Source organism: Herpailurus yagouaroundi, unplaced genomic scaffold, assembly GCF_014898765.1.
Source record: "Herpailurus yagouaroundi ecotype Mexico unplaced genomic scaffold, PumYag 100, whole genome shotgun sequence".
Taxonomy (NCBI): domain Eukaryota; kingdom Metazoa; phylum Chordata; class Mammalia; order Carnivora; family Felidae; genus Herpailurus; species Herpailurus yagouaroundi.
Window position 1 is genome coordinate 21,577,594 of NW_024412391.1, and position 24,364 is coordinate 21,601,957.

At 40.5% G+C, this 24,364-nt stretch overlaps 1 protein-coding gene across 1 annotated transcript; it reads right to left on the reverse strand.

The window, feature by feature from the left end:
- Nucleotides 1-4,721: 4,721 nt before the first annotated feature.
- On the reverse strand, nt 4,722-23,363 carry HYAL4 (hyaluronidase 4). Its single transcript, XM_040472082.1, has 4 exons — nt 23,294-23,363; nt 16,451-17,449; nt 6,943-7,032; nt 4,722-5,339 (listed from the first exon to the last, which is right to left on the reverse strand). The coding sequence occupies exons 2-4, from the start codon at nt 17,402-17,404 to the stop codon at nt 4,938-4,940; spliced, it is 1,446 nt and encodes a 481-aa protein (XP_040328016.1). The 5' UTR covers nt 17,405-17,449; nt 23,294-23,363; the 3' UTR covers nt 4,722-4,937.
- Nucleotides 23,364-24,364: the final 1,001 nt, after the last annotated feature.

Here is a 24,364-nt window from a genome sequence, read left to right on the forward strand (position 1 = left end):
TGCTTAATGGTATAACAAGATGTTTCAGATTTTGTACATTTCCTGTCTTAGACCTAGAATCAGACATTCTCCTAAGAGACGCTGGTTTCTTTTATAGGTAAATGGCATTTAGATATGTAGAGTATGCAAGCTAAGGGTACGTTGATAGTAGATTGGTTAATTTAACAGTTTTCCTACATGGGGTCAAAAAAAGCATGGATTATCTGAAAACAGAATCAGTATGCTTGTAATTTATGTATCCCCGTAAGTTAGTAAAAATAAACTTGGTACAAATAAGTCTTCTGTATTCTGCTGAGATCTGATGAAAAGATAACTACTTTAAATTTCCTTAAAAAGGGTTCAGGCTTCGATACTTCTTTGTGATATTAAGTTAGTCATTTCAATACTCTAAATCATACATAACTCTACTTCAAAATAGAGATAATATTGCCTATCACAGCTTTTATGGGAAGCAATATTGAAAGTACTTGATAATAATGGCTAACATTTGCTAGGGATTTTTTATGTGCCAGGTTTTATGCTAAGTATTTTACCTACTTGATTTCATTAAATCTGTATAAAAAGACAAAAGATACCATTATTATCTTCCTTTTATAAAAGAGAATATGGCAGATTGGAGAGGCTAAGTACTTTGTTGTTTCCATAAAGGGAAGTTAGGACAATCTAAAGAAGCTGTGGTCATTAAAGCAGCTCAGGAGGTATATTTCCTTTCCAGAAGTGAGTCAAATTAAACAGAGGATCTAAAACTGGAATATCTGGAGTGTGATTGAACATAATTAGCAATAGTAGCCCAAATTAATTTTTTGAAATGCATTAAATTCATAATCAAAGCTGAATGAATATATTTGGATTCCATTACAACCAGTTATGGTGAAAGAAAATTAGGCAACTCAGATTCTGGATTGGGCATTTTTTTGTTTGTTATTGTTTTTTGCTGGGGGTGTGGGAAGTATTCTTTCTTTTTTTTTTTAAGTTTTTAATTTTAATTCCAGTAGAGTTAAAATACAGTGTTATATTAGTTTCAGGTATACAATATAGTGATCCAACAATTTTATACATTATTCAGTGCCCATCATAATAAGTGTACTCTTTGATGCTTATCACCTATTTCACCCATCCCCTCACCCCCAGATTGGGTTCTTTTACAAACTCTTTGACTTTGCCAAGCGATTTATTCTCTTCAGGCCTGAGGTCTTCACAGTGGAGTTAAACTACAGATTTCAGAGGCTAATGTGCTAGGATTAGAATAGAACACTAATGCTTAAGTATGGCTTTGCAATAAGTTACTATTAATGTGCAGAATTAAAAAAAAAAAAACTTACGACAAACATATTGCTTCCACTGGTTCAGATTTCTGAATCATTGATTGATTCATTAATTCTGGGGGGCACCTGGCTGGCTCACTCGGAAGAACATGTGACTCAGACTCAAGGTCATGAGTTTGAGCCCCACATGAGGTGTAGGGAGTACTTCAATAAATTTAAGAAAAAAACTCAGAATACTTATTGGACATATACTATGTGGTAGGCACTGTAGCAAGTAGTGTTCTAGCAAATACTGAACACAATGAAGTTCTCATTTTTCTAGTTTACATTCTAGTAAGGGAAGAAAGAAAGAGACAACTATGTCATATACACTGTGTCTGATGGTGATAAATGCTACCAACCAAAAAATAAAAGGAAGTTAATGTGAAGAGAAGATCCAGCCCTAGTGCCTTCTTTGCTCTTCCTTGAATACACCACGCCTGCTATCAAATGTGTACCAGCTGATTCATTTGCCTGAAATACTGTTCCCCCAAATATCCTCATAGCTAACTCTCTCTCATTCACACAGCATCTGCTCAGTGAGGCTCAATACATGAAAAATCCCATCCTTCCCCACTCTGCTCTCTCTTTTATTCCCCATAGATTTCATATCTTTTTTTTTTTTTAATTTTTTTTTCAACGTTTATTTATTTTTGGGACAGAGAGAGACAGAGCATGAACGGGGGAGGGGCAGAGAGAGAGGGAGACACAGAATCGGAAACAGGCTCCAGGCTCTGAGCCATCAGCCCAGAGCCCGACGCGGGGCTCGAACTCACGGACCGCGAGATCGTGACCTGGCTGAAGTCCGACGCTTAACTGACTGCGCCACCCAGGCGCCCCTAGATTTCATATCTAATATAAATTTCCTAATGGGGCACACCCGGGTGGCTGAGTCGGCAAGGACCCAAGTCTTGATTTCAGCTCAAGTCATGATCTCACAGTTCATGAGTTCAAGCCCACAACGGGCTCTGTGCTGACAGCATGGAGCCGGCTTGGGATTCTCTCTCCACCCCCACCACCCCCCAACACTTTCTCTCTCTCAAAAAAAAAAAAAAATTAAAAACTTAAAAAATATTTTAAATTGCTAATTGGTATGTTTAATGTCCATCTAGATGTAAGTTCTAAGAAGACAAAGTTCTTTGTTTTGTTCAAGGATATGTTTCAATAGTACCTGATAAGTAATGCTTAATAAATTGATTAATGTGAAAACTGAATATTAGGTGAATGAATGAATTAGGAGGGTAATCTGGAAAATATTCTCTGATTAGGTGGCTAAGTAGTAAAAGCTTGACATTTAAAACTTAAAACTTAAGGCAAATTGTTGATTAAATTTTTCCACATTCAGTTGACAGACTATTCTGTGCCTTTAAAGATGATACTCAAATAATATCGGTGAGGATTATGAAATAGCATGAAAACTACTTACAACATGGTTAAGTGAAAAGCACAGGATGTAAAATTATTCATATGTCATTATTACAATCGTGTAAAAAAAGTCTTTAGAAGAAATGCTAAAAAGAAATATACCAAAAGTTGCCAATATATGTTACAGTGATTATTGGTGACCTCCCTTATTTTTTCTATTTTCCAAATTTTCTATTATGTGATTATATCAACTTTGATATGGAAAAAATCTTAAGTTTTAAAAAGTTAATCTGTGTGGGGCGCCTGGGTGGCTTAGTCGGTTAAGCGACCGACTTCAGCTCAGGTCATGATCTCATGGTTCATGAGTTCGAGCCCCGTGTCAGGCTCTGTGCTGACAACTCAGAGCCTGGAGCCTGCTTTGGATTCTGTGTCTCCGTCTTTCTCTGCCCCTCCCCCGCTCACGTTCGGTCTCTCTCTCCTTCAAAAATGAATAAACATTTTAAAAAAACTAAAAAAAGAAGTTAATCTGTGCAATGATATTTTTAATTCGTAGTATTATAAAAGGTTTTTATGTTGTTTTGTTTGTATTTTACATTTAGAAATTCGACCCTAACCATGTCGGTAACTTTGACAAGCTGGACCTGGAATTCAAACAGCACACCTGGGCTGCAAATGTTTCTAGAAAGGGAGAAGAAGTGGAGCAGGAGGCTAAATCAATTCTCATGCCTCCAAAATAGCATCATACCTATCTTGGTTTTACCTTTGGAGGAGATTTTCTCCAGGGGAAGGAAATCCTATCAATTGTACATGCCTCTCAAGAGAACACAGTGCATAAGTGGTTATAAACAGAACGTAACATCAGAAAGAGGAAACTACCCAAGACCCTGTTTTATCATGAGTGTTTCCATTACTTTGGTGATCAAGGGAGATACTTGAAGATTAGCAACATCTATTAAGAGCCAAAGTATGCATGGGACATGCTATTCCATTTACTCTGCAGAATAATTCACTGAGGTGAGAATTATGTTATCAAATGTCAGCGAGAAAATGGGAAATATAAATAACTTGCCCAGAGTCACACGTCCAGATGGGTAATGAAACCACGATCCAAATTAAGTTCGAATTGACCTTATAATCACACTGCTCAAAACTTATATATGGGGTCAAAATATCAAATATTTATTGGTAGGACCCCTTCCCAATAGCACTTCTAGGTCCCTTAACGGTTTATTAAATATTTCTTTTAGTGATGACTTTTGCTCGCAAAGACACAAACCACCTTTTTATTAGCAAAACATCAATTTCTGGATCTAGAGCAATGTCAGCCTAGGCAAGTGTGGATACTATTCTGAAGCCTTTCACAGTATTTACATTGCCAGGGTCTGTAAGAGAAGGACTCATAGTGGGTGAGAGAAGCACCATATTAGAAGAGACGGCTTTGTAATGAATTGGGAACAGCTCCCCTTGCCTCAATCTCTGCACCCCTATGAGAAGTCACACCAGGACCTGGTTCTGTGCTCAATGAGCTCAGGTGGGGAAGAGAAGCCCAGTGTGAACGTAAGGCTGGAACAGACACTCTGCATTTGGTCCTCTTCAGTAGACTGAGTGACCAGTTCATATCCTGCAGTGTCCTCTTCTGTTGAATCAGATAATTAGTAATCTGTCCTTAATAAATTGCTAGCCAGAGGGGCGCCTGGGTGGCTCAGTCCATTGAGCGTCCGACTTTGGCTCAGGTCATGAACTCACGTTTCATGAGTTCGAGCCCCGCATTGGGCTCTGTGCTGACAGCTTGGAGCCTGGAGCCTGCTTTGGATTCTGTGTCTCCCTCTCTTTGTGCCCCTCCCCTGCTCACACTCTGTCTCTCTTTCTCAAAAATAAAGATTAAAAAAAATTTTTTTAAATAAATTGCTAGCCAGAAAAAACAGTCTTTGAAACCAATAATTAAATATATGTGTGTACACACACACACACACACACACACACACACACACACGTTCATATAAAGACTAAAATATACTAGCTCCGGTTTAAACACAACTTAAACATTCCAGAAATGAAGAAGAGTGCACTGATTTTATTCCTGGATCTGGTTTCTCAGCCAAATCGGAGTCAAATAAAGCAGTATGTTCCTGTTTATGTTAAGTGACATACATAATGTCTACTTATGATACTTCTCAATGGATTTCATAAGAGAAAAAAAACTGTCCTAAGTTTCCTCTCTTCTCTAAGTGATTACAGGCCATACAATTCCCCTTAAACTCAATTATCTCACAACCAACTGCTTTGATGACCTGCTAAAACCAGCAGGCATAGTGTTATCAGTGAGCCAGAAAAAGAGAACACCCCCGAGCAGCCATCCAGCGTCTTCGTTTCTCTGCAGTCAGCTCCCTCGTATCCCTGATAACAGTGACAGGAAAATTTCTCCTCCATCACTTCCAGGTCTGTATCAGATGCTTTTCCTTTCACGGTAAATTCTCCATCCTCGGAGGCTTCTATGTGGTAATTTGCAGGGTTCAAGTGAAGGTAATCCGGAGAGTTCCACATCCTCCTTACGCATCTCCCGTTACCCTGGCAGAGGTGAAGGCTGCATACCTCAGCAGCTCTGGTCACGTTGACTACGTAGCTCCCTAAGTCAGAGCTCACATACTGCTTCACCTTTGTACAGTTACCCTAGAAATGTAGAAACAAACGGGTTTAGTGTTCTTTCTGGCACCAGGAGGGTTAGAACATCTGTGCCCACGGGGCAGTTCTTTGGACTCGAGTGACACCTAACAAACATCTTGGCGCCAGTGGTTGATGTCTTAGGCTCAGGTGCTGTAACACAGGGGATCTAGATCAGAAAAGATGAAAGGTCCAAGGGGCAGGAGATGGAACATTTGTTACACTAGGGGCTAAGCAACTGAACTTGCAAATGGGCCCCAGGGTCAGCATATAATGACCTTGCCTGCTTCCAGTTTACGTCTTCTTTTTCTCCCTCTAGCTCCCAAGTTAATGCATGTGAAAAAAAAGAACAAACCTAAATTAGAAATCATGCCACAGCTGCTGTCCTCTGGCCACCTTTTGGGTGTTGTGGTACCTTTCATGGTTGTGTAGGAACCTGAATCCTCATATTCTACCGATTTATTGTCAACCTGTAGCTTCCTGGATTTTCCTGTTAATCATGCTCAAATATCAACTGCCCTGGGTTCTAGACTTCTAGAATTTGTGTATACAATTCAAACACAAGAAAGCTTAGAAGGATGACTAGATCATTTTTTTGTGGTTCCATTATGTGTTCTAAACAGAGACCACCTGGTTTATGCACTTCCTACATTAAACTTCCTGATGAAGTGCTTCTCGTGAGTCACATGGGCTGGAGGAGAACTATCACACCTGGAGAGTCAGGAATTCCTTCTCCCCATTTCTACCTAATTCTCCTATTGGACAGAGGAGACCTAACCTTATATTATCACAGCTTCATGAAAGATATCTAGGCAGCAACAAGCTGAGCCTTTGAAATTCTAAGAATAATATCAGAGCATCATGAACTTGCAAAAAATTCAATTTAACAAAAGTTTTGAGGATACCAGTATTACAATTCCAGGAAAATGTATCACACTATAGAGATATAAACAAACAACATCTGGAGATACAGAAGAGATTGTGACTAATGTGAATTGGGGAAAACTAGGAAGACTTCTTCGAGTAAGTAATATGTGAACTGGGAGAAATTTGAAGAGACATATAAATCTCATTTTAAATGCTCTTAATTTTTAGCTAATTTCCCCATAGAGGACAAATACATTCAATGTGGAGATTAAAAAGATACCATCTGTTCCTTCTTCTCAAAATAGGATATAGCACATTTAATAGTAGTTAAATGGAAGGGCTTCGGAGTCAAACTCTGGTTAATGCCAGCTTCACCATTAACTAGCCTAACTAGATGTTACTCTAGTTGGATTTCCTCTCTTGTGTCTTCCTCTATAAATGAGGATGGTAGGTCGTACCTCATAAGGGTTATTATGACCAGTAAGTAACTAAGTCCAAAACAAAGAGCATTTAGCACAATCGTAGCCTATAATGAATGGTCAAAAAATGTCAGTATTCTGATGACTATCTTAACAAATGTTAATAATATTATTGAGCACCTTCTATGTGTTGGGCACCGATTTGGACTTTAATTCTAAAGCTGGTTTATTGTGGGAGCCAGGAGAGTTCCAACTGGAGTTAGCTCTAGAAGAAAAGAACAAATACTTTAAATAATATTAACTATGCCTTCGAGGTACTGCCTTACCTCAGATGAAGTTAAGTTCATGTCTCCCCAGATAACAATGCCCGCAGCTCCCAAGGCAGCACTTTCTCCGATAGTACTGATTAGATCTTGCTAGATTGAAGAGAGTAGAGTTTATTATTCATTTGGATATAAAACAGCATGCCAGGGATTAGGGTTAGAGGCTGAGTTCATTATAATAGGATGATTTTCCACTCTTTTTAAGACTTTATTTTTAAGTAATTTCTACACCCGTGGGGCTCGAATTCACAACCCTGAGATCAAGGGTTGCACACTTCACCAACTGAGCCAGCCAAGCATCCTTATTCTCCACTTTCTTAGAGTAACACACATATTGAATGAACCAAGGCTCAAAAATTACACTCCATGATCATATGGAAAAACATTAAATATTTTTGAAGAAGATCTTGTATTTTGCCAAACAAGATATTATTTTCATGACAATCAGCCTGTAAATAGCCACCAGAAGCTGTTTAATCGAAGTCATCTAGGGGCACATGCACACAAACCAGCCTTATGTACGTGACCCAGAGTGTTACAAAAGTGTTTGCTTCTCTAAATGTGAAGAATACCTCACTTTCCTTTTGGCTAAATTCTCTTTCCAGTGTGCAACGCGCCCCCCCCCCCTTCCTGAGAACTTCCCCCCTGCAGTGACTCAGAGGGGTTTTGTGTCACTTGGATCCCAAGGCCAGGCAAAGTAACATAGTGTTAAGGACCTGCAGGCTCTGATTTGGTCCAGCCCTTATATTTGGTCTCGGAAATTATTTGTGTATCATTTCAAAGTATCTGATTTAATGGGCCTTATTTGTGATTCATCTAGTCGTGGTAAAGTTGCCAGCCTTTTTCTCAATATGGTTAAGGTAAACAAAAATAGAATCTCACCAGGGGTAGAGGTATTTGGGTTTTGTAGTCCTAAAAGATTATTGTTTTAGTGTTTAAAGATTAACATGAAGCAAGGCCATTTCAGAAGGCAATTAGGATTTAAAGGTATGAAGTTGTGTTACGGGAACTGGTCTGGATCACCCGGCAGAAGAGCCAAGCGGCACTCAGAGATCTTGGAAGGCAGGAGGAGGTTTATTTTACACTGGTGGGCTCAGAGGAGATCATTCTCCAGAAGTTTGAGCCCAGAGCATCAACAGAGGGGACAATTTACCATGTTACTTCCGCATTCCTCATTAGTAGTAATTTGGTGCCTGAGGCAAACAGGGTGGGAACAAGAACCTGGAAGAGAAGTCTTCAGGCAGGGACTGAAATTTCCTCATCAGTCCTGTTGGCCATCATATAACAGATTTTCCCCTAACAGTTGTTTTTCTCATTTAAGTTCCTATGGTAGGCTTCCTAAGTAAAGTTACTAAATTATAGTATACTCTCCCACCGTTTAAGCTACTAAGCATTCAGGGGTGCCTGGGTGGCTCTGTCAGTTAGGCATCCAACTCTTGATTTTGGCGTGGGTCATGATCTCACAGTTCGTGAGTTCAAGCCCCGTGTGGTCGAGCTCTGTGCTGAGAGTGCAGACCCTGTCATTCTCTGTCTCTGTCTCAAAATAAATAAACAAACTTTAAAAAACAAAAAAAGATACTAAGCATTCACCTTTTACTCCAAGGATGAATTTCCACCAATTATATGCTGGAAAATGTAACTGGATGATTTGGTGGGGAATAAAACCAGAACTTTATAATTGAATTTTACCTGGGGCATTTTATATTAATATCGACACTTGGGAGAGAAATCTTATCTGACACTTTTACAGTCCACTCAAATTAAAGTCTTTACAATCTCATTTTTTTAAGTTTTTTTTTTCTGGAAATCTTCAAAAAAGGAAGAGATTTTGGTTTGAACTAATTTCTCTTTCAGGCTCACGTCTGTTTCCATTTCTGTGACCACAGTGTCTGCTGAATAGGTCAGGCCTGACATAACAAGAAAGGAAGGAGTTTCATGAGGCTCTAATGAGTTAGCGGAAGTGAAATGGTTTTGAAGATTATCGATGATATGATGACTATGGGACAGAGCAGGAGCCAGCCATGTGGTGCCCAGAAGGAGTATTCTACTGGGTCCATGTCCATTGCCTCCTTTGGCAAAGATATAATGGAGTAGGACTCCTCCCTCCACTCACTTTGAATGCAGTGAAGCCATATTCACACGATGTAATCAGAGGGGCCAAAATCTCCCAATGGCCTTCCATGAATTCCTGTTACATGTATGTTACACCCTTTCCAGGTGTCTTAGTTCTTGACTCTTTGGTTTTTTTCAGTCTTTGTTCTCTTTGCTTTTAAGTTTTGGAGGTTTCTATTGAGATATCCTTTGGCTCAGAGAGTCTTTCCCCAGCCATGTGCAGGCTACTAAATAAACTCGTCAAAGACATTCTTCATTTCTATTACAGTGTTTTTGATCTCTAGCATTTCTTTTTGATTCTTCCTTAGAATTTCCATCTCTGTGCTTACATTGCCCACCTTTTTTTGCATGCTCTCTACCTTATCCATTAGAGCCCTTTGCATATTCATTACAGTTGATTTAAGTTTCCAGTCTGATAATTCCAACATCCCTGCCATAGCTGAGTCTGGTTCTGATGCTTGCTCTGTCTCTTCGAATTCTGTTTTTGCCTTTTAGAATGTCTTGTAGCTTTTTTTTTTTTTTTTTTTTTGATGGCTAGACATGATTTAATCTTTTCTTGATAGGCAAATAGCTCATAAAAGGAACTGCTACAAATAGGCACTTAGTAATGTGCTAGTAAGATGTAGGGGGAATGGAAGGGTTCTATAGTCCTATGATTAAGTCTCAGTCTTTTAGTGAGCCTTTGCCTCTGGACTGTGAAACTCACAAGCTGATCAGTTATGTTTCCCCCTTCTCAGGTAGGATGGGGTTAGAGCAGGGCATTTACCTTCTCCCTAGTGGAAGACTAGAGCCAACTAGAGTTGAGTATTTCCTTTCCCCAAGTTCACTTAGTCTCTGGTAAGTCCCCAGGGGGTTTGGCTCTGGTTAAAATAGCTTCTCCTGAGGGCAGACCTTGTTAACAAGAATAAAAGGCTCTGGGGCAGCTGGGTGGCTCAGTTGGTTAAGCATCCATCTCTTGATTTCAGCTCAGGTGATGGTCTCACAGTTCCTGAGATCAAGCCCCATGTCAGCAAGGAGCCTACTTCGGATTCTCTCTCTGCCTGTCCCCTGCTCTCTGTCTCCCTCAAAATAAATTTTAAAAAACTTACAGCAACAACAAGAAAGAACAAAAGGCTCTCAAGTATCCAAAATGGTTCTTTTCCTCCTCCTCCCTACCAGATGCATGAGATTTCACTGTGAGTACCTGATAAGCTTTTGGAGGTGAAAGGAACAATCCAAATGACAGCCCTGCCTTAGTTTAAAGCTAGGTTCTCTTTTCTGCTTATTATGGATCTTTGATAAGAAATACAATTGCTGAGAAGTCTGTTTTGCTTGCTGTTTGCTACGAGCATTGTGAAGCCTTTCCTGAATGTAACCCGCTATGTAGTAGAATGGGTTGTAAACCTTCCTAAATGTAGTCTGATAGGTAATGGAATGAGTAATTGTACAAAAACTAACCGGCATTTCTCGCTTCTGTAAACCTGCTTGCTTAACACATTCCTCCCCTACCTTCCCCCTTCCCCCTTTTTCCTCCCGCCACAAGTAACGGACAAAGCCTTCCCGCCAAAGGACAGACAAAGGACGCCCAATCAGAGAACAACAAATGTCCTTACTTTAAAATCAACCAATCAGGCCCCTCATAATTTGAAACCTCCCCTGTGCTATTTGTCTCTGTCTATAAAAACGCTGTACCAACCCTGATCGAGGCCTCTTGCGTCACCTGCGATGAGTGCGCAGGGGACCAGGTTCGAACCTGCAATAAACGACCCTTGCCACTTGGCTTTGACTCACGACTCTGGTGGACTTTTGTGGGAGGTTTCGGAACTTCGGGCATTACAGAGGTAGAACTCACAAAAGTATATCCCCCCTACCCATGACTGAGTCCCCTGGACTTCACACTGAGCCTCCAGCAATTCGTCAATTATAGTTCTGAAAGGGCGGGCCTACGCGGCCTACTCCATCTTGTTCTGTGTCCTTCACCTTAACCACACCTCCTCCCCTTGAGTAACCCCCCCCCCCACCTGCCTAACAGGACTCGGACCCTTCCCCAGCCAATCGGCTGAGGCCACAGCCATTACCTCACCAACTGCCCCTAGGCCCCAATAAAACCTTTGTCCTTTTGAAACTCGCTCTCTCTCCTTGGTATCTCACCGCTGCGTCCGTGCAGGTAGGGGATTGAGCTCGAGCTAGCTCGAATAAAGGCTCTTTTGCTTTTACATCAGACTCGACTCCCTGGTGGTCTTTGGGGATCACGAATCTCTGGGCATAACAGTTCAGGTTTCCCAACTCTGGCAGTGGTCCCCACAGAGGTTTCTGACCTAATAAGCTGTGATTCTCTATACTCACCTATCTGCCTAACTTTGAGGGCAGCAATTGGCTCTGTGTCCTCACTTCTCTTTGAATCTAAGAGGGGTTGATTTTTCAGTTTGTTTGCTTTTTACTTTTTAGGATGGAGTGGCAACGACCAAGCTTCTTACCATGCTGAGCTGGAAACCCCAACTCTCCCATGAATTCCTTTGGGTTAAAGCATTGTTATCAGAGGAAAGAGGGAGACGCAGCATTTACATTTCATATTGATAGTTATTGATCCATACTCAGCAAGTAAGGAAGCTGCAGGTGTTTGTGGTGAAACCCACACCTTCCCAAGTTGATTATCAGTTGGGAATGTCAGTTTCTTCCCAATGTATCCTTTAGCATCATTATCAGAGTAGAGTTTATTGGAAGGGATTCAAAATGGCAAGTCTTCATGCACATGTTGACTGGAGATGAGGAGTCAATGGCAGGTATTAATGCAAATTTGTCTACCAAATTAGCCCACTGTCACCTAGCTGAGAGCAGGGTGTTGAATGAATCACAGAGCAGCTATGTTTGGGGACCAAAAGAGCAAGGGCACTTTTCAGTGAGGGAAGTCACAGGTAAGATGCCTCTGGGAATAGACAGGGAGCACATGAGAGCATGAGCCACATGAGGGATGTCATACAAAAGAAGAAATAAGACAATAGTGCATGATGTAACAGCAACAAATCTTCCAGGCCAGGTCCTAGTGTTTTCTCCATACTCGGGTTTCATTGCCTGATGCTCAGCACAGTGCATGTAAGGAAGGTGCCCACTGTGGGGAAGTGGAACATCACTAATGAGCTTCCCTTGGTGCACCAGCAGAGGGAAGGTTAATTAATTTTAGAGAAAAAAATCTTTAAATCTATTAGTCAAGAAAACTCCTTTCATTATTTTTTAAAACATAGCATCAAGTTATATTTAGGTTGTGTAGATGTAAGTAGCATAGACAATCTTTGATGTGAAATAAGGTGTTAACTGCCCCTATGTCATCCCATCAAGCAATGGCCGCTGACTGAGATTCCATTCCTACATATTCCCTTTCCGAGTTTTAGGCTTCAGTACCTGTTCAAAAGTGACAGCTATACCACATATATTTTTGTAGTGCCTCACATTTTCATATACAATGTTATCATTTGATTTTCATAATACTCCTGATAGGTAGGTAGGGCAGGTAATACTGTCCCATTTTATAGATTAAAACAATGAGGCACTGAGGTCTGACAGCTTAAGAAATTTGCTACTTATTGATAAATTGTTTTTCTAATCCTAACTATAGTAAAACCTTGGTTTGCAAGCATAATTCTTTCCAGAAACATGCTTGTAATCCAAAGCACTTGTATATCAAACCCTCCAGAGAGACGAAGGTTATTGTGTAGGACGACTTGCATCATCACTAATGGATGTTGACTATAGTTTAGTATTAATAAATTCTTGTCATATGTTCTATTTAATGTAACTGGAAATAAGGCAGCAGAGGAAATGGTTTCTATCTGCAGGTAGCCTGACCTAGAATGAAGCAAAGCATTCCTAAGCTTACTCTTGAACGGAAAAGCAAAGAACTGTCCATAGGTACATTGAACTGACAAAAAATACACCAGTGCCAGTTGTGGGCACCTTCCAACGTTCTGAAAAATCACTGATTTCTGCCAAACAAGGCAGCCTGAGACCGACCATCAGAGCATGGGAAATGACTGCCCGCATCCCTGCAGAGAGAGAGAGACTGAGAGAGAGAGAGAGACCCATTGGCTCACTTGTGATCATATGAAGTTGGGCATCATGTACTACTCGTATGGCAAGACATCACTCATTTATCAAGTTAAAATTTATTAGAAAAGTTTGCTTGTCTTGTGTAACACTCACAGAACAAGTTACCTACAATCCAAGGTTTTACTGTATATGTGTGTGTACACATGTACAAACACACACATACACACACACACTCTAAAGTGCGGATATCTAGGTGCCTGGCTGGTTCAGTCAGTGGAGCATACAACTCTTGATCTCAGGGTTTTAAGTTCGAGCCCTACAGTGGGTGTAAAGATTACTTAAAACTAAAATATCTTTGGGGTGCCTGGGTGGCTTGGTCCGTTAAGCGTCTGACTTCAGCTCAGGTCATAATCTCATGGTTCATGGTTTTGAGCCCCACATCAGGCTCTCTGTTGTCAGCACGAAGCCCACTTTGGGTCCTCTGCCCTCTCTCTCTCTCTGCCCCTTCCCCACTCATTCTCTCTTGCGCGCTCTCTCAAAAATAAATAAATAATCTTAAAAAGAATACAGTGCAGATATCTTTGAGAGGATTGGACATGGAAGCCATTATTAGTCACTTATGATTTGGTATAAATGCATACCAGGTTTTTAAAAATTTGTGGGCAGAATTTTTATGGAGAATACAGTAAAATGGTGGGTAAATTGAGGGTTTAAAACATTTGGAAATCCCTTGCCATTCCGAAAGTTTTCAGAATGATACAGAATGAGTCCTGGGACTGCCAAAGAGAACTGTTGCTAGATGAGACCCTAACTGTTGTTCCTTCTTTACTTAGAACAAGTATTTCTGAGGCTGTGGCTACTCAAGGAAACTTATCTAGGTTTACAGACTGTGCAGAATGTACCAATAGTCTAAACTAATCTTTTGAAATGAACACTTCGTCCCTTAAAGTTTGTTGTTTCTTCCAAAAGTGAATTTATTATCACTAAAGACAGAAACTTGTTTGAGCCAAATATAGAAAAGGAAACGAAGTTTCATAGAAGAAAGTAGTATTTAAGCTCCAGGGTCAAGACTATTTTGTAAAGATCTAAATAACTTTGTAAACCTACCAGGCAGTACTGATTTCCTATCATTCTTGATCATTTGTTGCTGACTTTTCTGGGAAGTACAAGTATCAGTTCACAACAGAGACTTTTTTTCCCTTACTTGTCTCATTAATGGCATCCAAGGCATAGCATCTACCAAATCCTGATACATCGCGTCTTTTCCTCCTCTGAGGATTAAGCTGTACTCGCTAAAGGCACCATACATGCCTAGTGGTCATGCTAAAGCCCTCACCTGGGTATGTCCTGAGCCTCCTCCTTTAGATGTCTCACACTCAGAACATCTTTATATCTTAATACACGCTGGTGAATTGAAACTTGTAATGGTGGGAAAGGAAGAAGTGTGGTAAACTCATAGTACCCAGTAATATCTTAAAATACCCATGTGAAAGCCTGAACAAGTCTCCAGTTTTCTTATCATAGAAAGTTTACACATAATTGCCCAAGTCCAACCATTAGAGTGGCATCCACTTTTAGATTTTTATCTCTAGAAGTTTCCATTTGAGTGACTACAGTAGCAAAGAGAGAAAAAGGGAGAGAAATTGGACTGAAAATTCGTCTATTTTAAAAGTTACTCTTATGGTTTGTGGGTAATGATGAGGTTTTTGGGGGGTGACAGTGGGGTTCGTGGGGTCCGGAGCCGACGACCAAGAAAGAATTATTGAAGATGTCTTTGGTACTGAAAGGTGTTTTATTAAAGCACAGGGACCGGACCCACGGGCAGAAAGAGTTGCTGCCCCTGGGCCATGAGGAGAGACTGGTTATATACTATGGAGTTGGGGGTGGGGGGAAGTCCTGGGGAAGTTTCCAGTGAGATTTTCATATGCTAAAGAAGATTCCCAAGATACTGGAGGCCTAGCTATTGTCAAGCTAAGGTTGTTTTTCCCTCTAGGAAAGCATTAGCATTAAGACAGCAGGGAGTTCCTGGAGAAAGTTTTACTCTGCCAGCCTCAAGTATTTGTCAATGGGCGGCAGATTATAAGGAAATTTAGTTCTATCTGCCATTTCCTCCTGCCTGTGTTTCCCACATCACTATGGAGGGGTGATGGAGACTTAGGTCCTGCAGACTATGAGCTCTATCAGTTAACCCTTTGTTTTCCCCCCTTTCCTTTGTTCTTGGGCAGCCAGGAGTGCCTGAGGCCTACCCCCCCCCCCCCCCCCCCGGGGGGGCCCCGCCCCCCCCGGCGGGCACTAAATCTGTAGAGCCACCTATTTTTGGAGATTCACCCTTAAGCCTCTTGAAAAAACTTTTTTTAGTTTAAAAAAATTATTAATTATGGAAACAGACACATATAAAATTTATTACCCAAACCATTTCTAAGGGTACAATTCAGTAGTGTTATATATATTCGCATTGTTGTGCCTCACACCTTTTATGAAAACTGGTATTATACATGAAAAGAAAAACTTTTTTTTTTCTCTTGACATTAGATGGTGAGGCCAGAAGCAAGAATGCTTCCAATTACACTTCCACGTGTGTGAGCAAAGTATTCCATTTTATTTTTTTAACGTTTATTCATTTTTTGAGAGACAAGAGTATGCGTGGGGGAAGGGGCAGAGAGAGCCGGAGACAGAGAATCTGAAGCAGGTTCCAGGCTCTGAGCTGTCAGCACAGAGCCCCACGCGGGGCTCGAACTCACGAACTGCAAGATCATGACCTGAGCCGAAGTTGGACACTCAGCCGACTGAGCCACCCAGGCACCCCTATTTATTTTTGAGAGAGAGAGAGAGAGAGAGAGAGTGTGTGAGTGGGGGGAGGGGCAGAGAGAGAGTCGGAGACATAGAGAATCTGAAGCAGGCTCCAGGCTCCAAGATGTCAGCACAGAGCCTGAAGCTGGGCTCAAACTCACAAACCGGGAGATCATGACCTGAGCCAAAGTCGGACACTTAACCAACTGAGCCACCCAGGCACCCCAAATTATTCCATTTTAAAACATCCTCTCTGATTTCCCAGCCTGTTTGCCACCAGCCGTTTCAATAAAGGCCAATAGCGAGGGATGGTCATCAAAGCTGGGGAGGAGGCAATAATAGTTGTTCTCACCTTTAAACCTTCCCTCCATACTGTGTTCCTTAAAAGAATAATTCTAAATAAGATCATTAAAATTCAGTTTGCATAAGTAAAGAGTCTAAGAGGATGGCTAGTCAAAGAAAGAATTAGGCTCCTTTCTAAAAGACCCCTAATTGGGAATTCTTCAATGAACATAATTAACAAAAGAAATGTTTCTTTTAGAGTTAGGGAGGAAATCCCCCCCATCCTCAGCAAAGGGTGTCTTACCTTAGAAAGAAAAAATAAAGGTTCCTCCCTGTAGCCTAGCCTTGTGTAAACGAACACAGGCAGAGCATAATCGTGGGATGTCATGGTGGAGATCCTCATGGATTCGTGCACCCGAAATTGCGAGAAGCGCAAAATGTTTTCGTTGTCTCCAAGAGATTTTCTGACACCAATAGAAGGATACAAAGCAGCACTGCTATTCCAGAGCCAAGAGAGCTCATTGTTTCTCAACACTTCCTCTTCCGGGCATGACCCAGTATAATTCGGGGCATAAACATTATAATTGTGGCAATCAGGATATAAATAATAACCCCATAGGCCCTTGGGTCTACTCTTCATTCCCAATTCGATGGTTTCCTTCATGAAAGCTTTTGCACTTTCTTCAAATGTTGCTTTGGCTAAATATTCAATATCAGTAGTTGATACATTCTCTTGCATATCAGAAATCAGCTTTCTTGACTTCTGTCTGTAGACGTCTTTTGTGTTCCAGTTACGGGCCCACTGGGGTCGCCAATATTCCCAGTCGATAACAGCAAGTCCACTGAAATCTTCAGCAGGGATGTAATAATTAATATCTTGGTCAGCTTTCTCTAGATGTACTTGCAAACTTATGTTCTGAGGGAGACCCCCATTAATGGGAACCCCCTGTGATGTATACCATGGATAGTATCCCAATCTGTTGACGTAAAATATGGTGACATTTTGTCCCCTGGCCTTGGCCAGTGGGCTTCCAATCACCTGAAACATTTTCAAATTTAGTCTTATATTGTATTTTTTCAAACACTGATCCGTTGGAGCATTCCAAGCAGCTATAAAAGGTTTCCTTTGATAAATTGGAAGTCGGGCAGGTTTTAGAGAAGAGATAGACTTCAGAATAAAGAATATGAGCAGCCATGATGTGAGATGTATTGGTTGAACAACACAAAACCTTAATTGTCCTTCAGATAATACTTTCATGATAAGATAAAACCTTATCTTCCGCCTTAAGGTACTGTAGAAGACCTGTAGGGAGAAGTAATTTTCTATTAGCGATAATTTTGAGGAAAAAGACTCAAATACTGGGTGGATATTATTAGATTTTAAAGAGGACTATACATAAACTGAGATACAGAAGCAAGTGTAGTGACTGAGTTTCCATTCAGGGGCAAGCAATGCAATTCAATAAAAATTCATGGAACTTCAGACCCTATGCCCAGAATACAAAGTGAATAAGATGTGGTTATTCACTTGTGGTTGCTCTTGAAAAAGCTTATGATCAAATAAAAATGTAAAATTATACCCATTATCATTTTTGAAAAGTCATCAAATCCTAGGCACTAAGCTTAAGTACTTTATAAAATATTCATCTCATTTAATCTTATAATAACTTTGTATTATCTCACTAAGCCAAAAATGTTGAGATGCTTCCCCAGCCTTCCTTGCAGCTAGGGTGCTGATATGCAATCGCAGTCAGGATCCATCCTACTCTGGACTTTGAATTGAGATCTTGGGAATCAAAGAGCCTGAAAGGTGGTGGGGCCAGAAATTCCGGCGTCCATAAATGGCAGGGCCTCTCAGGGGCATTCAGAACCTGATATCCATGGTGTTGGTGTTAAGTGGCAGGATTGTCCTTATGGGACAGCACTTCTCTGCTCAAGTCAGTGAGGTTTTGCTTTGGTTCGTTACAACCAGGAAGTCTGGCTGACGGAGGTTTTTTCCATGGCATCTGTGGCTTTTGAGTATTTCCGTCCGCAAAGCGGTGTGCTGCATATTGTATGTAATTATCATTTTTAGCCGCTAGATGTCACCAGCTAAACCGTATAGCATTTGTGAGACCTAGGACACTGAGGCAAGCCAAAATTTAAAATAATTTATGAAAAATAGAAAACCTGAACAGACCAGTTACTAAAATAATGTGTAAAACTTTATTCAAAGACATTTAAGAAGTGCTAAGTAAATGGATATAAACAAAATATCAGTTTGGGGGCACCTAGGTATCTCAGTCAGTTGGGCTACCTGACTTTTGGCTCAGGGCAAGATCTCGCAGTTGGTGGGTTCGAGCCTCTCATCAGGATCCCTGTTGTCAGTGCAAAGCCCACTTCAGATCCCCTGACCCTCTCTTTCCCTGCACCTCCCCCACTCACACTGTCTCTCTCAAAAATAAAAAATAAACATTAAAATATATGTGTACATATATGTATATATATATATGTTTTTAAGAATTATGGAGGTATTTTCTTCATCTGTGAATTGAATAAATATGTGTTCCTCCATAACACGAAGATGGATAAGATTGCTTATCTTAGTAACTTGAAATATGTCACACTGAAGGTATAAATTATTATTTGAAGAGAACAGTATTTTCGAGAGGATATAATTTTATGCATACAACAAGAATCGTGGTCCTTTAAAATGTCCCTTTTCTTTGATTTTTTATTATATTCTGCCTTAGGATAAGAAAAATGGATTTACTTGCATATGTGTTCATTAATAGGGGAGAAAAAGCTTTTATTTAAAGGTAAAATTCAGCTCATGTTTGAGAAGGCTATAAATGTATATCAAAAAAACTATATATATATATATATATATACACACACAACCTATCAGAACACTCACTTTCTGCTTTGGGTTTTATTCAAAACATAGCTTTCCACTGATTATTGTTTCCCCTTTGGTCAGCCCCCTCATTACTGCCTGCAAATCTTCACCCATTCATTACAAAGTTACCAAGTTATTCTTTTCTCCTTATCCTGGAACATTATTATTCCCCTTATTCTGGTTACTGGAAGGTACACACGCCATGGCAGGTGGCAGGCCAAACTCCTAATCAAATGTACGGATTACACAACAAATACGGGCAAGGTAAGTAAGGAAAGTTCAGTGCCTGTGTCTTCTGCTTGCTGTATGTGTCAGCTTTCTGCTTCCCACGCAGGCAGGTCACGGTGCTGGTACACCCTCTGTCACTCTCCTAATTAAACATGGCTTTCTGGGAGGAGATCCCTTCACTTGGCACCTCTGGAAAGTGTTTTTGTCCCCTGCCCCCGTTATGCAGTCATTGGCTGCCTGCTTACCCACCCTTTCACCAGGGAACCTACGCACGCCTTCCCTCCCAAACACGCCCTTTGCTTCAGAGCTCCTCTGGACCCCCTTTAGTTCATCCTGCCCGTGCCACCCAAATCCCCACTGAGCTCTACCTGTATCTCGACCAGTCATGACAGCATAACAGTCTGCAATTACCCACCCTTAACCGTGAGTCACCAACAGCAACCTTCCTTTTCTTTCTTCCTCCCCCACTCTTACAATCTACCCAGAAACGTCTGCTTCTTTAAGCACATCTCTAATTGCTGGAATTTTAGGAAGAGTTGGCAAGATACTTGGGGTGGGGATGAGTGAGGAGTGTCACTTGGACTTCTCCCCTAAATTTTATCACCAGTCTTCTCTTCATACGAACAGGGTTTGTTCTGGGAACACGTATGAAGGACTAGTTCCCTTCCTTCCACAGGGAAACTTCTGTGAAGACATTTTGAAGGCCCCCGAACAAATGATTCCCAGCAAAGTGGCACATTCCTGAAAACTTGAGGATAATGGGAGGTGGTTTTCTCCTCAGACCCGTGCCCTGCTGGAGAGAAGAGCCATAGTGAGGAAGGTTTAGCTGAAACTACTCTGACTCGGCTTCACAGTTCTGCTCTTCTTAGCCCACTAAAGGAGAATGTGAAAAAAAAACAGACAAGTGGGGACCGCCTCATATCAAGCAGGCCTCAACCCTTACCTCATTATGGTTCCCCCATCCTGACAGTGAAGGATGGTGGAGAAGGGGGGGAGGGCTTGAGAGAGACAGGCGTGCCATGTGCAGATACAAGAGTCTGCAGAGAAGTTTCTATCCTCCGTTTACTATTTACCCTCTCACTCCTTCCCCACAAAAGTTTAGTTGCTTGTGACACGTTAAAAAAAAAAAAAAAAAAAAAGCAACATCCAGATTTCAGAAAGTGGAGGCACTTAGAACTATGCCATGTTATTCTCCTATTAGACAAACAATTTCACAGAATACCGACCTCACACAAGTTTAATCTCAGGCTGTAATAAAATGAGACAGAGCAAGGCCACTTTTTCATTTTGGCCAAGCACACATAAAAACAAGGTCACTGTGCAACCCATAAAATATCAAACATCCTTCTCTCCTGTTGCCGGAATGACTGCTATTCTTTACCCAAGTATGGATATGTGCTTGCTTTCTGACAACATCCAATATGGAGAAAATCTGAGTTTTCTTAGACCTTCTGCCAGGTCACTCAGCTAAATCCTGAGTTCTGTCATAGGCTCTTGCTGACAACCCTCTTACTGAGCAACCTCACAGTTTCTCATGCTGGGCATTTTCCCTTGCTGGAACCCGTAATAAACCCAACCCAGTTAACTGTAGGTGCGTTCCCAGTAGTCTTCGGGGCATTGACACCTGTGTAAAGACACTACTGAGCATTCGGGAAATTTTTATTGAGCACCTTCTATAAACCAGGTTCCCACCCTAAGTCCTAGGAATACTGATCAAAGCAAACAAAAACCCCTGCCCTACAAGGCTTGAATCTTTGCAGGGGAGACAGACAATAAACAAGATGAGTAAATAAAGTAGATAGTAGCTTGGAAGGTGGTAACGGCAGAGAAAAAAATAAAGCAGGATTCATTTTAGATGGGAAGGCTTCACTGATCTGAAAGAGAAAAGGAGTAAGCCTGAAAGTTTGGGAAAGCATGGGAGGAACACAAATGCAAAGGCCCTGAAGCAGGAGGATCTCCGCCCTGTTTGAAACACTTCAAACAACCCGGTGACTGGATAAAAGAGAGAGGTAAGAGACAGGGTCTTGTAGGGCCTTGTTGGGACTCTGGCTTTCACTCTACGTGTGATGGGAAAGAATTAGAAAGTTTTGAGAGAAGAATGGCCTGGTCTGAACTGGGCTTAACTGGATTCCTCTGGCTGCTGTGTTGAGGCCAGCCTGAAAGGGAAAGGGCACAAGAGAGGAGCAGCAGAAGCCGATAAGGAGACTCTTGGAATAATCCGGAACACAGATGAATGTCGTGGAATCCAGATATTCAAAGTTCACAATGTTTTTAACGATCGCCACAATGAAAACTAATAATATTATAAATCTATAAATTAATCCTGCTAGTTTGCGTTTAATTGTGATTGCAACTCCAAATTCTAAATAGAGGGGAATACTCTGGGAGTGCTTTGAAAAACATACACACCCATCCAGTAATGTATTTGTGAAAGGAATTAATTTTCCAAATCTACAACTCTTCTTTTTTTCATGATATTGAGTTTTTTTTTTATCAAAACCTTTAAGGTGCCAAGTGTCTGCCTGTAAATCCATAAGGTTTAAAAAGGTATCCTCAAAGTCCTAATCCCTAAATGGGGATCCCAATGAACCCCATTTTTTTGGAAATTTAAAAATGCAATGTTTTATTTCCAAACCTTTCAGGAAAGGGTTGGCCAAAGTGATATTTTGCTAATAATAGAACTATAAGCATAAATATTTATCAGAATGGAAGCTACAGCACGGCCACTGAGTTCAAAGCTGTACCCTCAGCTCTGCAGAACTAATTGTTAATCTGCTTTTAATAAAAGCTTATTAAAGCAAACGCCAATAATAGGCTTCTGTTTTTCCCTCTGAAGGATGTTCCTGCCTTAGTCTGATTGTCAACTGGTGTCTTATCCTGATGGTTCTTAAATTCTTCTCATGAAATATCAACATTGTGAAAATTGGCTGTTCCAGCAGGAGAAAAAATACCCTTTGATGGGTAGAAGTTTCTCAATTAAGTTTTTCCCCTACATTTTTCTTAAAAACTCAGTGCCATTGATTTAAATAGAATCCACTCGGGGCGCCTGGGTGGCTTAGTCGGTTAAGGGGCCGACTTAGGCTCAGGTCATGATCTCGCGGTCTGTGAGCTCGAGCCCCGCGTCGGGCCCTGTGCTGACAGCTGAGAGCCTGGAGCCTGTTTCAGATTCTGTGTCTCCCTCTCTCTGACCCTCCCCCGTTCATGCTCTGCCTCTCTCGGTCTCAAAAATAAATAAACATTTAAAAAAAAATTAAAAAAAATAAATAGAATCCACTCTATGATGATATCCTTTAAGTCCCACAATCCATCATTAGGTACTGAGTTTTATTATAACTCTATTTTGTGTTCCATCAAAGAGCACTGATGTCCCTCCGTCTGAACAAAATTTAAAACTACTGGACTATCTTGATTGTATAAAACCACTTCCTTCTCTTCCCTCATTTCCTAAAAGATAAACTTAAGTTTTGTGAGTATATAAAAATGACTATTTCAGTGTCACTCTTGCTCATGGAAAATTCGCTCTTCAGTGGGAAAGGCCACATTTTTTTATGAAGCAAGAACGATTTGCATTTTATGAAATGTTATCTGAAAGAGAGTATAATTGTCCTTATGCAAGAGTGTATATACTTAGTCTTTGTCAAAAAAGTATTACTTTCCTTTAGGACTTGAAATTTCTTGCAGCCAAGATCAACAGCTTTCTTGGAAAAGCACACAAAGTCTCAGGACCACGTTTTGCATAAAATGTTCCCTCTGTCAACCTGTTTTTAACTAAGCTCCTTAAAATAACATTAGGTTAATTTGAATCCTCAGCTTTCTAATTAATGTTTGTGAACAGTAAATCAATCTAGTGGTCTGTGAAATGTTACATAAGTCCTTTCAATGTCCATAGTCAAGATGATAACTTACAACACCCCCTTCCTCCAAGATATGACCCAAGTCATTGACTGGAAGAACTGGGATATTAGGCAGGGTAAACAAACAGAAACTAGGGAAGGAGAGCTGAGGCAGAACCCCGGGCCTGGGGACAGGAACCATACTTACACAGGAGAGTTTGACCTGGATTCTTCACATACTAGGTCTGAATGTCAGGGCACAAGATTGGAGTGGAAGCTGCAGGCATGTGAGACACCAAAGGTTATAGTCAGATCACAATATTTTAATTTAATTTAATGGCTTAATTTCATATCCTGCCTGAGTTGTGACAGGAATGTCTTGGAAACTACGGTTGGACTGGCTTTTTTACAAATGGCACCCATCTCTCTGCATAGCATACATATTTTAACAAGGTAAAAATCTGAGCAAGGTAAAATGTGCAGGCACAGACTCCAAATTGTTTGTAATGAGGAAAGAGTAAATGACCATGGGGCATTCCCAAAGGAAACGGAAAACTGGAAATTTCTATCTGAATTACAAATGCACAAAACTTTTTACCTAGAAATTCTGCTTCCATGTTATTCATTGCAGCATTGCCCATAATCATCAAGTTTGGAATCGAATGTCCATTATTCAGAAGTTGTGAAACTGTGGACTTCTACCCAATGGAATATTATGCAACTATACAAAGAATGAGGTTGTTTCTACATATTGACATGGATATTCACCAGATACCATAATTATTCTTTAAGGTATATATTTGTTTTATATACATATTCATACATATATTTAATATTTTTAAGAAATAAGATGTGTATAGAATACTGCCGTTATTTTTCTGAGAAAGGGATATACTTATATTTGTATTTATATTTATTTGTTCATGTATATGTATATAGTTTGAGTACTAAGAAATATATCTGGAGGGACACTCAAGGACTAATTATGTTGCTTGTCTCCAGAAAGGAGAGCTGGTGGCTGAGGGAAAAAAAGTGGATGGAATTTCTTTGAGTGGCAACTTCTGAGATTTTTGTCCTATGTTGATGAAGAGTTATTCAAAACCATTATTTGAATCAAAAAATAATAGAGTTCTCTTGAAACAAACAAAAAAAAAAGATATAAACTGATTCTGATTATAGGGAATCAGGCATGGCTTCCTGAAAAGTTAACATCTGAGTTGGATTTATTACATAGGTCATTTTTTTATCAAGTTATTTGAGAAAAGGTATGCTTTTCTGA

Bases quoted from the DNA above. Each gene is read 5' to 3' on its own strand.
- HYAL4 (XM_040472082.1), bottom strand. From the start codon at position 17,404: ATGAAAGTATTATCTGAAGGACAATTAAGGTTTTGTGTTGTTCAACCA. The intron at 7,033-16,450 runs GTAAGACACCCT...TCTTCAATCTAG, and splicing joins CTTTATTTTTTCTTTCTAAG to CAAGATCTAATCAGTACTAT. The intron at 5,340-6,942 runs GTAAGGCAGTAC...CTACATTTCTAG, and splicing joins TGAACTTAACTTCATCTGAG to GGTAACTGTACAAAGGTGAA.